Genomic DNA, 15,845 nt, shown 5'->3' with positions numbered 1-15,845 from the left:
GAGGCTATGATGTAGAGGAAGTCCTTTCCATAGAGCAAGAAGAAAACAGAGCCCATCCCTTCTAGCCTCAGTGGATGGTGGAAAAGAAAGAAACAGAAAATACTTGAAGGCTGAATGCATTTGTCCTTGCTTTCTCCTTCAGGAGCTAAATCTAGGTGGTGGAGGTGGGGAAGCTATAGAAACATCTAAGGGTAGAGAAGCCTGAGATCATGGGGCAGGAAGGCAGCAATGGGATGCTTCCCTGGGCTCACTAGGGAAGGCCCCAGACCTCTAAGAGGAGCCCTGCAGGTGTTCTAGAGAAATGGTGATGCAGCCATGGGAGGAGGTAGGGAGATGGAGGAGTCTGACCAACGCCCTAATATGCCACAGCAAACGGTGAGGTGCAGGGATCCGTAAATTCCTGTATGCCCTACTTAGGGGCGGCAGATGGGCAGAGGCCCAGAGTCAGGTCAAAGTGATCATTATGTGTGGTGCCTTTGCTATCAAGGACAAGTGGCCAGGACCACAGACTCCAAAAGACCAGATGGGGCACATTATTTCTCAGCAATCCATCCTGCAGCAGAGCCAGCAAGGATCCAGAATTCTGGAACAGTATATGATTCTGATCTTCCTCCTCCCCTCCTCCAACATGAGGTCCCTGGAAGCTCAACCATGTTAGAAAGTAGCAAGGGCAGGGACTGAAACCCAAAAGATTTCACATGTCCAGAAATGAGTGATTTCAACTGAAGGGAGTCTATGTACATTCAAAAAGACTGTATATCATGAATAGCTTCCCCATCTCCCATAAGATGGGGGCTCCTGAAGATTCAATCAATGGTAGAAAAATCAAGAAGCTACAGTTTCCCTGTACATCCAAGTATAGCATCAGCCAACATTACACATAATTGTGATGAGAGGCAGTCGAAGACTGGGGACTGGATTAGGGAGAAAACAGGAAGAAAAGCTGTCACTCTGGAGATATATGATATAAACTGGAATTGTCACATGGGAATTCAGTCCTTCTAGATTCAGTCCTTCTAGAATGGTGCTTGAAACAAAAATAAGTTGGTATGTCTTCACTGAGGACAGTACAGAGACATGTAATTGATATAACATATTGTAGCCCTTTATATTGGCATTTTTGCTATTTGTGACTTTGTGAGCAATCTCAAAGATCCATGATGTGGTCATTCGTTATTTTGGGAAGTGTAAGTTTCCATCTTGCACCCCAGCAGCTAAGCCTACCCAACCACAAAGCAGCCCCATTTCAATGAGGCTTTCTTGTTCTTTTACTCAATATTGTATTTACTCAATATTGTATTTCATGCTCTCATGAAATAATAAAAAACTATATTCCTTAGTGGGGGGAATATGCCCCTAAAAGAAAGCCAATGGTTTTCTGGGAAAGGAAGCTGGTGCTGGTTTTGAAAGTAAAGAAAGAAATGAAGATGTTATTAGGTGAAGAGTTAAGGACTCTCCAAGAAAATGATAGATTTTAGCCCATCTAAAGTTTGGATAACTTTAAAGAATATAAAGAATCTCTTGTTCCAGTACATGGCATGAGTGAATTTAATATAATATAATTTATAAATTATAAAAATATAATTTAACATAAATAAGAAGTGATTCATACATTCATGCTCCAGCCTATAGAGGAAAAAAATACATCTTCTGGAAGAAATTGTGTGCCATGGTGGTGGTTTATATAACTAGGGGTTTCCAAGGGAATTCTAAGTTCCAGGATGAGTCTTTCATGAATGTCAAGGCTCTATCTTTTCTAGAGTTCTGTTAAACTTTTGATATCTTCCCTCAAGAGAGCCCCATGGGCAGAGCTGGTGTGAGATGAGAAAATCCTGCCCCGCCGCCGGGATAATCAAGAGTTTTGACCGGACCTCTGAGCATACGCTGAGAGAGTGAGGAGCCAGACGACAAGCACACACTATGGCGCTGAAACGGATTAATAAGGAACTTAGTGATTTGGCCCGTGACCCTCCAGCACAATGTTCTGCAGGTCCAGTTGGGGATGATATGTTTCATTGGCAAGCCACAATTATGGGACCTAATGACAGCCTATATCAAGGCTGTGTATTCTTTTTGGCAATTCATTTTCCTACAGACTACCCCTTCAAACCACCTAAGGTTGCATTTACAACAAGAATTTATCATCCAAATATTAACAGTAATGGCAGCATTTGTCTCGATATTCTAAGATCACAGTGGTCACCTGCTTTAACAACTTCTAAAGTTCTTTTATCCGTTTGTTCACTGCTATGTGATCCAAACCCAGATGACCCCCTAGTGCCAGAGATTGCACGGACCTATAAAACAGACAGAGATAAGTACAACAGAATATCTTGGGAATGGACTCAGAAGTATGCCATGTGATGCTACCTTAAAGTCAGAATAACCTGCATTATAGCTGGAATAAACTTTAAATTACTGTTCCTTTTTTGATTTTCTTATCCGGCTGCTCCCCTATCAGACCTCATGTTTTTTAATTTTATTTTTTGTTTACCTCCCTCCATTCATTCACATGCTCATCTGAGAAGACTTAGGTTCTCCCAGCTTTGGACAATAACTGCTTTTAGAAACTGTAAAGTAATTATAAGAGAACAGTTGCCCAAGACTCAGAATTAAAAAAAAAAATGGAGCATGTGTATTATGTGGCCAATGTCTTCACTCTAACAATGTCCTCATTGCTCTAACATGCTGAAGAAATCATCTGAGGGGGAGGGAGATGGATGCTTAGTTGTCACATCAAAGGATACAGCATTATTCTAGCAGCATCCATTCTTGTTTAAGCCTTCCACTGTTAGAGATTTGAGGTTACATGATATACTTTATGCTCATAACTAATGTGGCTGGAGAATTGGTATTGAATTTATAGCATCAGCAGAACAGAAAATATGATGTATTTTATGCATGTCAATAAAGGAATGACCTGTTCTTGTTCTACAGAGAATGGAAATTGGAAGTCAAACACCCTTTGTATTCCAAAATAGGGTCTCAAACATTTTGTAATTTTCATTTAAATTGTTAGGAGGCTTGGACCTATTAGTTAATCTATCTTCCAATACACTGTTTAATATAGCACTGAATAAATGATGCAAGTTGTCAATGGATGAGTGATCAACTAATAACTCTGCTAGTAATTGATTTATTTTTCTTCAATAAAGTTGCATAAACTAACGAGTTAGCTGCCTGGATTAATCAGTACAGGTAACAATCTTTTGTAAACGCAAAGCTGCTTTTTGTATATACTGTTGGGATTTGCTTCACTGTTTGACATCAAATGATGATGTAAAGTTCGAAAGAGTGAATATTTTGCCATGTTCAGTTAAAGTGCACAGTCTGTTACAGGTTGACACATTGCTTGACCTGATTTATGCAGAATTAGTAAGCTATTTGGATAGTGTAGCTTTAATGTGCTGCACATGATACTGGCAGCCCTAGAGTTCATAGATGGACTTTTGGGACCCAGCAGTTTTGAAATGTGTTTATGGAGTTTAAGAAATTTATTTTCCAGGTGCAGCCCCTGTCTAACTGAAATTTCTCTTCACCTTGTACACTTGACAGCTGAAAAAAAACATAACATGGGAGTAATAATGGGTCAAAATTTGCAAAATAAAGTACTGTTTTGGTGTGGGGGGAAAAAAAAGCCCCGTGGGAAGATAGAAACATACAGACCAGGTCATATTTTGATTAGGTAGATTATAGCTGGTTGTAAGAATATCGATTGAAGAAACTGTGTTGATCTTAAGATTTTATCCATTACTTGACTAAATGTAAAGAAGGGAAGCTTATCAAAGGTCTGGGCCCCCAAAGGGGACACGAGTCTACAGCAAACACTTCGATGATTTCCTCATCATTTGAGCTGTTGGCGCTACATCGGCTAGCAGGAAAGTTCACAGGAGGCTTCAAGCATGGTCTGGCAAACTCCCCCAAATGATAAGCTGAGGTCCTGCAGTTTGATTGTATTTCAGCAAATGGTCTTTGTGTTATGAAGAGGGAACTGTAGTTGAACACTGGGAATTAGTCTTCCTCCTTCCTTTCATTATTATCCTTCCCGATGGTGAAGATCAACTCCACCATCTGCAGAGAGTTGTGCGAATGTCAAGGGAAAGAAGCAGGTTGGGAAGTCGGTGTTGACCCTGTAAGGCATCGCCATCCACAGTCACATTGTCTTTACAACAACATCTTTAAGAATTAACTAATTTATTTTTTTAATTGGCAAATAAAAATTGCATATATTTATGGTGTATGGCACGATGTTTTGAAATATGTATGTACTGTGTAATGGCCAAATCAAGCTAATGAACATATGAATCCCATCACATGCTTATCATTTTTTGTGGTGAGAACACATAAAATCTACCCTTAGCAATTTCCAAAAATACAGTAAATTGTTATCAGCTCTAGACATCATGTTGTACCATAGATCTCTTGAACTTACTCTGCCTGTCTAATTGAAATTTTGTGCACTTTGACCATCATCTCCCCAACCACCACCTTTCTCTTCCCACTACCAGCACCACCTAGCTGCTAGTAACCATCATTCTATTCTCCATTTCTAAGAGTTTAACCTTTTTTTTTTTTTGAGATGGGGTCTTCCTCTGTCACCCAGGCTGAAGTCAGATGGCACAATCACGGCTCACTGCAGCCTCAACCTTCCGGGCTCAAACGATCCTCCCACCTCGGCCTCCCAAGTAGCTGGGACCACAGGCCCATGCCCAGCCCATTTTTGTATTTTTGGTGGAGATGGGGCTTCACTATGTTGCCCAGGCTGGTCTCGAACTCCTAGCCCCAAGCAACCCTCTCACCTCGGCCTCCCAAAGTGCTGGGATTATAGGCGTGAGCCCAGCTAAGTGTTTAGATGGCACATATTCACAACAGCATTTTTGTTCATGGTTAGGCCACTGCTTTCCAGGTCTCTGAGCATTTAATGAAGAGGCAGTCCCAGTTGCAGCTCCAAGGTTATTCTTATTATAGCACCATAAACACATATCATGCTTATGTTTCTGGTTCACAGATTACCCTACCTGAGCCTGACTCCTTTGCTCCAAGCAGGGTTTAGCTAAGAACCTCTCTTAATATCAGGTACACAATTCTAGTGAAGTGGCTCTGACTGAGTGAGGCTTCTATACCCCAGTGTGAAGGCTAAGTAGTGACATGCTCCACAAATATGTCCACATCCTAATCCCCGGAACCTGTCAATATGTGACCTATGGCAAAAGGGACTTTACATGTGTGATTAAGGTAAGCATCTGAAGATGAGGAGATAATTCTGCATTATCTGGGTGCACCCATTGTACTCACAAGGGTCCTAATAAGAGGAAGGCAAGAATAATAAAGTTATTAAAAAAGAGAGAGAGAGAGAGATGCAGTGACAGGCTGGGTGCAGTGGCCCACATCTGTAATCCCAACCCTTTGGGAGGCCAAAGTGGGAGAATTACTTGAGGCTGGGAGTTTGAGGACAGCCTGCTCAACATAGTGAGACCTCATCTCTATTTTTAAACTAAATAAATAAATAAATAGAAATGTTTAAAATGTGATGAGATGTGATGGAAATGTGATGGCAAAAGCAGAAGTTGGAATGTTATGCTTTGAAAGAGCCACAAGCCAGGGAATGCACACAACTTCTAAAAGCTGAAAATCAAGGTAATCTCCAGAAAGAATTCAGCCCTGCGGACACCTTGATTTTATTTTATTTTTGAGACATTTATATTTTTATTTTACCAATAACTTTTTTTAACCTTGAACTTAATTTTGTTCCATAGGTTATTGGGGTACAAGTGGTGTTTGGTTACATGAGTAAGTTCTTTAGTGGTGATTTGTGAGATTTTGGTGCATCCATCACCTGAGCAGTATACACTACACCCTGATTGTAGTCTTTTAATCCCTCGCCCACTTCCACCTTTCCCCCCCAAGTCCCCAAAGTCCATTGTATCATTCTTATGCCTTTGCATTTTCATAGCTTAGCTCCCACATATCAGTGAGAACATACAACGTTTAGTTGGTTTTCCATGCCAGAGTTACTTCACTTAGACTTCAATTAGAATAATAGTCTCCAATCTCATCCAGGTCACTGCGAATGCCATTAATTCATCCCTTTTTATGGCTGAGTGGTATTCCACCATATATATATGTGGTATGTATATATGTATATAATCACACATACATATGTATATACCACAGTTTCTTTATCTACTTGCTGATTGATGGGCATTTGGGTTGGTTCCATATGTTTGCAATTGTGAATTGTGCTGCTATAAACATCCTCTGGGTAGATATCCAATAGCGAGGTTCCTGGATCAAATGGTAGTTCTACTTTTAGCTCTTTAAGGAATCTCCACACTGTTTTCCATAGTGGCTGTACTAGTTTACATTCCCACCAGCAGTGTGGAAGTGTTTCCTGATCACTGCATTCATGCCAACATCTACTATTTTTTGATTTTGTTATTATGGCCATTCTTGCAGGAGTAACGTGGTATAGAATTGTGGTTTTGATTTGCATTTCCCTGATCATTAGTGATGTTGAGCATTTTTTCATATGTTTGTTGGCCATTTGTATATCTTCTTTTGAGAACTGTCTATTCACATCCTTAGTCCACTTTTTGATGGGATTGGTTTTTTCTTGCTTATTTGTTTGAGTTCATTGTAGATTCTGGATATTAGTCCTTTGTCAGATGTATAGATTGTGAAGATTTTCTCCCACTCTGTGGGTTGTCTGTTTACTCTGCTGACTGTTCCTTTTGCTGTGCAAAAGCTCTTTAGTTTAGAAGGGTTTTTCCAATGTTATCTTCTAGAATTTTTACAGTTTCAGGTCTTAGGTTTAAGTCCTTAATCCATCTTGAGTTGATTTTTGTATAAGGTGAGAGATAAGAATCCAGTTTCATTCTACTACATGTGGCTTGCCAATTATCCCAACACCATTTGTTGAAAAGGGTGTCCTTTCCCCCACTTTATGTTTTTGTTTGCTTTGTTGAAGATCGGTTGGCTGTACATATTTGGGTTTATTTCTGGGTTCTCTATTCTGTTTCATTGGTCTATGTGTCTATTTTTATACCAGTACCATGCTATTTTGGTGACTACGGCCTTACAATATAGTTTGAAATCAGGTAGTGTGATGCCTCCAAATTCGTTCTTTTTGCTTAGTCTTGCTTTGGCTATGTGGGCTGTTTTTTGGCTCCATATGAATTTCAGAATTGTTTTTCTAATTCTGTGAAGAATGATGGTGGTATTTTGTTGGGGATTGTGTTGAATTTATAGATTGCTTTTGGCAGCATGGTCATTTTCACAATAGTGATTCTACCCATCCATGAGCCTGGGATGTGTTTCCATTGGTTTGTGTTGTCTGTGATTTCTTTCAGCAGTGCTTTGTAGTTTTCCTTGTAGAGGTCTTTCACCTCCTTGATTAAGTATATTCCTAAGTATTTCCATTTTTTTGCAGCTATTATAAAAGGAATGAGTTCTTGATTTGATTATCCGCTTGGTCGCTGTTGGTGTATAGAAGAGCTACTGATTTGGGTACATTAATCTTGTATCTGGAAACTTTGCTGAATTCTTTTATCAGGTCTAGGAGATTTCTGGAAGAGCTTTTAGGGTTTTCGAGGTAAATGATCATGTCGTCAGCAAAAAATGACAGTTTGACTTCCTCTTTACCGATTTGGATGCCCTTTATTTCTTTCTCTTGTCTGATTGCTCTGGCTAGGACTTCCAGTACTATGTTGAAGAGGAGTAGCGAGAGTGGGCATCCTTGTCTTGTTCCCATCCTCAAAGAGAATGCTTTCAACTTTTCCCCCATTAGTATTATGTTGGCTGTGGGTTTGTCATAGATGGCTTTTATTACATTGAGGTGTGTCCCTTGTATGCCGATTTTGCTGAGAGTTCTAATCATAAAGGGATGCTGGATTTTGTTGAATGCTTTGTCTGCATCTATTGAGATGATCATGAGATTTTTGTTTTTAATTCTATTTATGTGGTGTATCACATCTATTGACTTGCATATGTTAAACCATCCCTGCATCCCTGGTATAAAACCCACTTGGTCATTGTGGATTAACTTTTTGATATGTTGTTGGATTCAGTTAACTAGTATTTTGTTAAGGATTTTAGCATTCATGTTCATTAGTTACATCAGTCTGTAATTTTCTTTTTTGGTTATGTTCTTTTCTGGTTTTTGTATTAGGGTGATGCTGGCTTCATAGAATGAATTAGGGAGGGTTCCTTCTTTCTCTCTCTTGTGGAATAGTGTCAATAGGATTGGTATCAATTCTTCTTTGAATGTCTGGTAGAATTCTGCTATGAATCCATCTGGTCCTGGACATTTTTTGTTGGTAATGTTTTAATTACCATTTCAATCTTGCTGCTTGTTATTGGCCTGTTCAGGGTATCTAACTCTTCCTGATTTAAGCTAGGAGGGTTTTATTTTCCAGGAATTTATCCATCTTTTCTAGGTTTTCTTTTCTTCTTTCTTTTTTTTCTTTTTTTTTTTGACAGAGTCTCACTCTGTCACCCAGGCTGGAGTGCAGTGGCTCAAGCTCCACTCACTGCAAGCTCCACCTCCTGGGTTCACACCATTCTCCTGCCTCAGCCTCCTGAGTAGCTGGGACTACATGCGCCTGCCACCATACCCGGCTAATTATTTGTATTTTTAGTAGAGACGGGGTTTCATCATGTTAGCCAGGATGGTCTCAATCTGCTGATATCTTGATCCGCCCGCCTCGGCCTCCCAACATCTTTTCTAGGTTTTCTAGTTTATGTGTACAAATGTATTCATAGTAGCCTTGAATGATCTTTTGTATTTCAGTGGTGTCAGTTGTAATATCTCCTGTTTCATTTCTTAGTGAGGTTATCTGGATTTTCTCTCTTCTTTTCTTGGTTAATTTTGCTAATGGTCTATCAATTTTATGTATCTTTTCAAAGAACCAGCCTTTTTGTTTCATTTATCTTTTGTATTTTTTTGTTTGTTTGTTTCAATTTCATTCAGTTCTTTAATGTTGGTTATTTCCTTTCTTCTGCTGGGTTTGGGTTTGGTTTGTTCTTGTTTCTCTAGTTCCCTGAGGTGTAACCTTAGAATGTCAGTTTGTGCTGTCAGTCTTTGATGTAGACATTTTAGGGCTATGAACTTTCCTCTTAGCACCACCTTTGCTATATCCCTGGGGTTTTGATAGGTTGTGTCACTATCGTCATTCAGTCTGAAGAATTTTTTAATTTCCATCTTGATTTTGTTTTTGACCCAGTGATCATTCAGGAGCAGATTATTTAATTTCCATATATTTGCATGGTTTTGAAGGTTCCTTCTGGAGTTGATTTTCAGTTTTATTCCACTGTGGTCTAAGAGAGTACTTGATATAATTTCAATTTTCTTAAATTTATTGAGGCTCGTTTTGTGACCTATCATATGGTCCATCTTGGAGAAAATTCCATGCACTGTTAAATATAATGTGTATTCTGGGGTTGTTGGATGGAATGGATGTTCTGTATGTATCTGTTAAATCCATTTGTTCCAAGGTATAGTTTAAATCCATTTTTTCTTTGTTGACTTTCTGTCTTGATGATCTGTCTAGCATTGTCAGTGGAGTATTGAAGTCTCTCACTATTATTATGTTGCTGTCTATCTCATTTCTTAGGTCTATTAGTAATTGTTTTATAATTTTGGGAGCTCCAGTTTTAGGTGCATATACGTTTAGGATTGTGATATTTTCCTGTTGGACAAGGCCTTTAACCATTATATAATGTCCCTTTTTGTCTTTTTAAACTGCTGTTGCTTTAAAGTTTGTTTTGTCTGATACAAGAATAGCTACCCCTGCTTGCTTTTGGTGTCCGTTTGCATGAAATGCCTTTTTCCATCCCTTTACTTTAAGTTTATGTGAGTCCTTTTGTGTTAGGTGAGTCTCCTGAAGGTAGCAGATAGCTGGTTGGTGAATTCTTACCTATTCTGAAGTTCTGTATATTTTAAGTGGAGCATTTAGGCCATTTACATTCAATATTAGTGTAGAGATGTGAGGTACCATTCCAATCATCATACTGTTTGTTGCCTGTGTACCTTGGTTTTTTGTTTTTGCTTTTTAAATTGTATTTTTGTTTTATAGGTCCTGTGAGACTTATGCTTTAAAGAGGTTCTGTTTTGATGTGTTTCCAGAATTTGTTTCAAAATTTAGAGCTCCTTTTAACAGTTCTTCTAGTGGTGGCTCGGTAGTGGCAAATTCTCTCAGCATTTGTTAGTCTGGAAAAGACTGTATCTTTCCTTCATATACGAGGCTTAGTTTTGCCAGGTACAAAATTCTTGGCTGATAATTGTTTTGTTTGAGGAAGTTGAAGACAGGGCCCTAATCCCTTCTAGCTTGTAGGGTTTCTGCTGAGAAATCTGCTGTTAATCTGATAGATTTTCACTTACAGGTTACTGGTGCTTTTGTCTCACAGCTCTTAAGATTCTTTCCTTCATCTTAACTTAAGATAACCTGATGACAATGTGTTAGTCGAATAAAACCATACGGTCCAAGATTTGAAAAGGCAAAATGGCCACTTTGCAAGACATCCCTGCCACCCCTCCCTCCTACCCAAGTCTGCCATTTTGATGCAAATTGAAACTCCTTGGAAAAGAAGCATTGCAATGGAAATACACACATTTAACCAAACCACATCCCACACTTTCTGGTGAACACACATCTAGAAGAGCAGCCCCCATTTTTTTTTCCTTCATTAAAAAAAAAATCACTGAACTTGAAAGCTTCAGCTCATTTGTTCTGTCATATTGCTATGGAACAGGAAGAGGAAAACCACACACTCTCCCCATCCTAGATTGCAAAAGAGGGTAGCCCTTGGCCAAGACTTTAATTGAGACTTTATGTGGCAATTGCAAAGCTTTTCAATGTCAATCTTAGCAGAGCTGAGGGGACAGTTACTAAGAGATAGTGCTACTTCCTACTCCCAGTGGACCCAGGTATACAAGGGGAAGGGGAAGGTTGAGAGAAAAGGAAGGAGCCAGTGATCTTCCACATAAAAATGTGAAGTTTAACTCCATTGAGGAGCTGTTGTCTTGACAATTATGGGACATGAAGAAAAATGTGATTCTTCCTCCTTATGGGTTTCTACTGTCTGACAATTACCATTTGTCCTTGGAGTGAGAAGGAGAGAGGGAGATAGAGAGGGAGATAGAGAGGGAAAGAGGGTGGGGCAGAGAGAGAGCAACACTCACTTGCCTTTCCACTTGATTCAACAGCCACTTACTGGAAAATGTGAAGGATGAAGAAGCTCGCCTGCAAAATATGCAAATGCGGAGAAGATCTGGAAGGGAAGAGCTCATCCTGGGCTACCCTGTGGGTCCTAGAATATCACCTCCCACTCCCCTCTGGAGCACTAGGACATTCTCATAGACAGAGCTCAGCAGCAGGGAAAGTATGGCTAGTGGGGGAAGAATGAACCCTGGGAGAGGCAAATTGCTGGGATAGGCAGTGGAGTTTCTCAAAAAGTGAGTTGAGAGTCCTCTAATGAGAATTACAAAGAAGTTGGTGCTCCCTTAAAGACAAGAACCAGACACAAACATCTGCTCCCATCCCTTCCATTCATCGTGTACTAAAAGTTGGCATAATAAGAAAAAGAAAAAAATATTATGAAAGATTAGGAAAGAAAAATCCATTGTCATTATTTGCAGAAAATATGACTGTCTACACAGAAAATCCAAAATAATCTAGTGAAAAGAAATAGAGCTAATAAGAGAGTACAGCAGGATAGTTGGCCACAAGATCAAGAAACAAAAATTAATAGGGAACTTGACAATTCTACCCCAAAATTCAAGCCAAGGCAAATTTCTGGAGAGACTTATTATACCAGGGAAGAATACTTATTATAAAGCTATGGTAATTAAAAGAGTGAGCCATTCGGGGAAGGATAGACAGACAGGCCAATGAAATGAAATATAAAGCCCCAGATGCAGATGCACATATATATGAGAATTGGCAAAATCAAATTTTCTCCAAAATGGGGAAATCAAGGCTTAAGAGCTAATTTAATCTCAGCTGTAGAGAAATAAAGTGAGACTTTTACACACTTGGCTTTTTTTTTTTTTTTTTTTCAAAACATTTGCATCTTCCTACCTACCCAGCACATTCTATGGTGGAGATATTGAAAGAGACATGAGACAGGATAGAAAAGGAACTGTGGCCTAACCCCCTTCAGCCCCATACTGATGCCTGGAGAGAAGCAGCAATGTCCAGGGGTCAGGGGTAGGACTGTGTCCAGGCACGCCTGGGTCACCAGCAGTGAAGGGAGCAGAAGAGGAGCTGGGTGCCATGATGGCCTGGCTACTGCCAGGTGGACACCTCAAGAGGGACTTAAGAGAAACTCCTCCATCAGGAGGCCAGGAGGCTGGGAGGCTAGCCTATGAGGAACTCTTCCTAAGCCCAGTCAAATACTGAGTACTACAAACAGAATCCCTCCACTATGCATAACACACCAGCACCTCACTTCTTAAACATATTCTGCAATTGCCCTTCTTGTGCCAAAAACTGCTTTCATGAAGACTTCCTCATCCATCTTTATCACAGTAATAATCCCTTCCTTCTCCTGCCAACACCAAAGAGTGGCCCAAAGTTGCATCATTCATGGGCTCAGATTCTGTCCCCACACAGCTGTCATCAGCTAATTTGTGTCCATTCCTACCTGGCCCTGGTCTCTTCCCTACTCAGTCTCCAAGACCATGAGAGTAACCCTGAACCTCATGCCTTGATGTTACCTACTCCAGTTTCTCTCATGGCTCTGAGCCCATTGGCTGGTTATAGCCCATGCTCAGCTCTAGGCTCCCCATCCCATTGGGACTGAGTCCTAATGGATGCAGAAGAATTCCCCAGAATGAAGATCCAACTGTGCCTGCAATGTGAGCATCTCCATTGCTCAGAGACTCCTGCCTCCTGTCTCACCAGAGGTCAGTCTCTAGGTTTCAGCACCAGCATAGACCAGCAACAATGACCTGTAGTTTAGACTCATGTGACCCAACTCTACTTTTGGGCTTGATCCCTGGGCCTTGCCCCTGTAGCTCCCCAGTTCACTTCTTCTTCCCCCATCCAACCTGCATCCCCACTATCTCAGAAAGCCAGTGCCACCCAAATTGAGATGCTTGGCACCTTTACTCTTTCTTCATGTGCCCATCAGGATCTTAGAAAGAAACAAATTCAACTCAGCTAGTTCAAATGAGAAGCCTTTAATAAAGGTGCTATTTTCAGCAGTATGGGTGAGGCTAACAGGACCAACAAGGGTAATTGGGTCCCAGAGACAAGCGACAGACTACAGCATTACTGCCTTTAGGACTGGGGGGCAAAGGAAGGAAATGGCATCACAGGAGCCCAATGAGAGCTGAAGCCAGGTTAAGGGACTGCTCCTGGGGGTATGGCACCACTGTCAAAGCAGGTGTGGAGGGTAAATCTCTCCTTCCATCTGCCCTTCAGTCTCAGGTACCTCCTGTCGTTCAAACCCAAGCAGAATCTAGTTGTCAAGAGAGCCTCAAAAGTGCCATTCACAGGGTCAACCTCTGGGGTCCAGAGAAGGTCTGGGCATGCATCCGTGGGCGGGGGGTGGAAACAAAACAAGCAGCCGACCCCTCTCATGGCAGGCCCTTCATTTCTCCTACAATCATAATAGCTTTTGCCCTATTGAGCCCAGACTCCGGCTCTCCTGTCCTCCTGACAGGGAAGCTTCTCTTAAGTACTTCACAAGATGTCCACTTGGCACCATGACTCTGATGATGCAAATTGCTAAATTTCTATTCCAACCACTCAGCTGCAAGTGAGACTGTGACTCTGATATCCTCCCATTCCTCGGAGGGGAAAGTGGAGAGGGGGATTCCTGGCACTTCTCTGATACCCGGAGTTACTGGGAACTTATGGAAAGAGAACAGAGAAGGCATGTCTCCCCCAGGAAGCTACCAGTGGAGACACAGGCAGGTGGGACACAGCAAAAGGGAGGAGGACCACAGGAATAAGAAGCCCAAGACAAGACCCCTGTCCAATCTCTAGGGAGAGTGAAGTGAATCACTTGGGAGACAGTCTGTTCTCTCATTCCAGGGGGTGCCCAACAAGAAGCAGAATGGTTCGGGCAACCCTGAGAGACTGTGTAAAAATGCTTATTCCAAACTCGCACCTCTCCTTCTGTCCAGACCAGGGACAGGTTTCTGACCCCCACTTGGTCACATACAACTATCCCACCCTTGATATGTGTTTCTGTACCTGCTTCTCATATTCTTAATTGCTGCTACTACTTCTCTTTTGTAGGTCTATTTATGTCAACCCATCACTTCCTGTTGTCACATACTCCCAATTTCACATTCTTTGCCAATTTTGTGACTTAAAAATATGGTTGCCATAGCAACTCTTACAAAAATCATGGGCCAGCTGCATCATTTATCAGTTGGCATATCCCACTTTGGAAAGACTTCCTGATAAAAGACATCCTGGGCCTCTATTTTATGTTAACACCGAGACTCAGGAACCAGAACCAACATGTTTACCATAGCGGGCACATGTAACCCTCTCAACTGACCTCTGAGCTGTGAACCACTATTAGTCCCATTTTACAGATGAGGAAACTAAGGCTCAGAGAGGTTGAGTAACTTGCCTTAGGTCACACCACCAGTAAGGGTCAGAAGTGGGACATGTGAATACATAGAAGTAGAGCATGGAGTAGAGACCACCTGGGGTGGGGAGAGGGAAGAAATGGGTGATGCAGGTCAAAGGGCACAAAGTTGCCATTATATAGGATGAAAAAGCCTAGAGCACTAACTACAGCAAGGTGACTGCTGTTAATAATGTTGTGTTGTATACTGGAAATTTGCTGAGAGTAGATTTCAGATGCTCTTACCACACAAAAAGAAAAGGTAGCCATGTGAAAAGATGTATCTGTTAATTTGCTTAACTGTAGTCATCTTTTCACTACGTATATTTATGTCAAAACATCATGTTGTACACATTAAATAAATACAATCTTTTAAAAGTGGGACATGAACTCAGATCTGCCTGAGTCTAAACACGTGCTCTTGTGGAGTAAATCAAGGCTCTCCCATGTAAATTTCTTCAAAGATTGCCAAGTGAAGACACAGACATTGGAGATGATGATGCTGACCTCTAGGAGCCCCTACTCCTAACATTCACCCCTCCTCCTCCACCAGAGATCTGCAGTCTTTTCTAAATGACAGTTCTGCTCTGGGGCATGACCGGTTGAAGCTGTTCTCCTTCCTGAGAACCTGAGGTGTTAACTGAAATGCCTTCCTGGGGTTTCCCCACTATCATAATCACATCAGAATCTGATCCTAAGACAGGGATTCAGGTGTAAGTGGTCAATTGAGAAATAATTAGATAACTAATTAATTAAGGAGAAATCAGTAAGAAAGTGGGGAAAGCAGGATACAGAAGGGGAAGAAGTCAAGGATGGGGTGTATTTCGGGTGGAGCCCCAGCCTCAGCCTAATCCCACGGTGAGCTGTGGAACATATATAATACCTCAGACTCTGTCTCACCTTGGGTGCTGAGCTTCTGCACGCCCACACCAGTCCTGGGCTAGGAAGGGAGAAGGCTCGGGGGAGGGCATGAAACTCCAAGGCTCCTCTGGCTCACTGTTAGGCAAGGTGGCTCCACTGGCCAAGACAATCTTCCAAAAGGCACAGGTGCCAGTGTTAGCAACAAAGTACATGAAGCAGAGGATACCCCCAGAGGGATGGTAAAAGGAATCTCAGGGGAGCTGAGTGGCACAACAGCATCCCTGGGCCTTGCCCAGGGCCTCGTCCACCACTGCTGTGGTCTGCACTTGTTTCCCAAAGTTCACAGGTTGAAACTTTTTTTTTTTTTTTTTTTTTGAGACGGAGTCTCGCTCTGTCAC

The 15,845-nt window shown here is 41.4% G+C and overlaps 1 protein-coding gene across 1 annotated transcript; it reads left to right on the top strand.

The window, feature by feature from the left end:
• Positions 1-1,809: 1,809 nt before the first annotated feature.
• LOC116461188 (ubiquitin-conjugating enzyme E2 D3-like) lies at positions 1,810-2,531 on the top strand. The gene has a single exon (XM_032754026.2). The coding sequence runs from the start codon at positions 1,921-1,923 to the stop codon at positions 2,362-2,364; it is 444 nt and encodes a 147-aa protein (XP_032609917.1). The 5' UTR covers positions 1,810-1,920; the 3' UTR covers positions 2,365-2,531.
• Positions 2,532-15,845: the final 13,314 nt, after the last annotated feature.

This window comes from Hylobates moloch, unplaced genomic scaffold, assembly GCF_009828535.3.
Source record: "Hylobates moloch isolate HMO894 unplaced genomic scaffold, HMol_V3 SCAFFOLD_21, whole genome shotgun sequence".
Taxonomy (NCBI): domain Eukaryota; kingdom Metazoa; phylum Chordata; class Mammalia; order Primates; family Hylobatidae; genus Hylobates; species Hylobates moloch.
This window is presented reverse-complemented; position numbering and strand designations above follow the sequence as displayed.

Excerpts from the sequence above, each read along its gene's own strand:
- LOC116461188 (XM_032754026.2), top strand. The coding sequence starts at position 1,921 with ATGGCGCTGAAACGGATTAATAAGGAACTTAGTGATTTGGCCCGTGAC.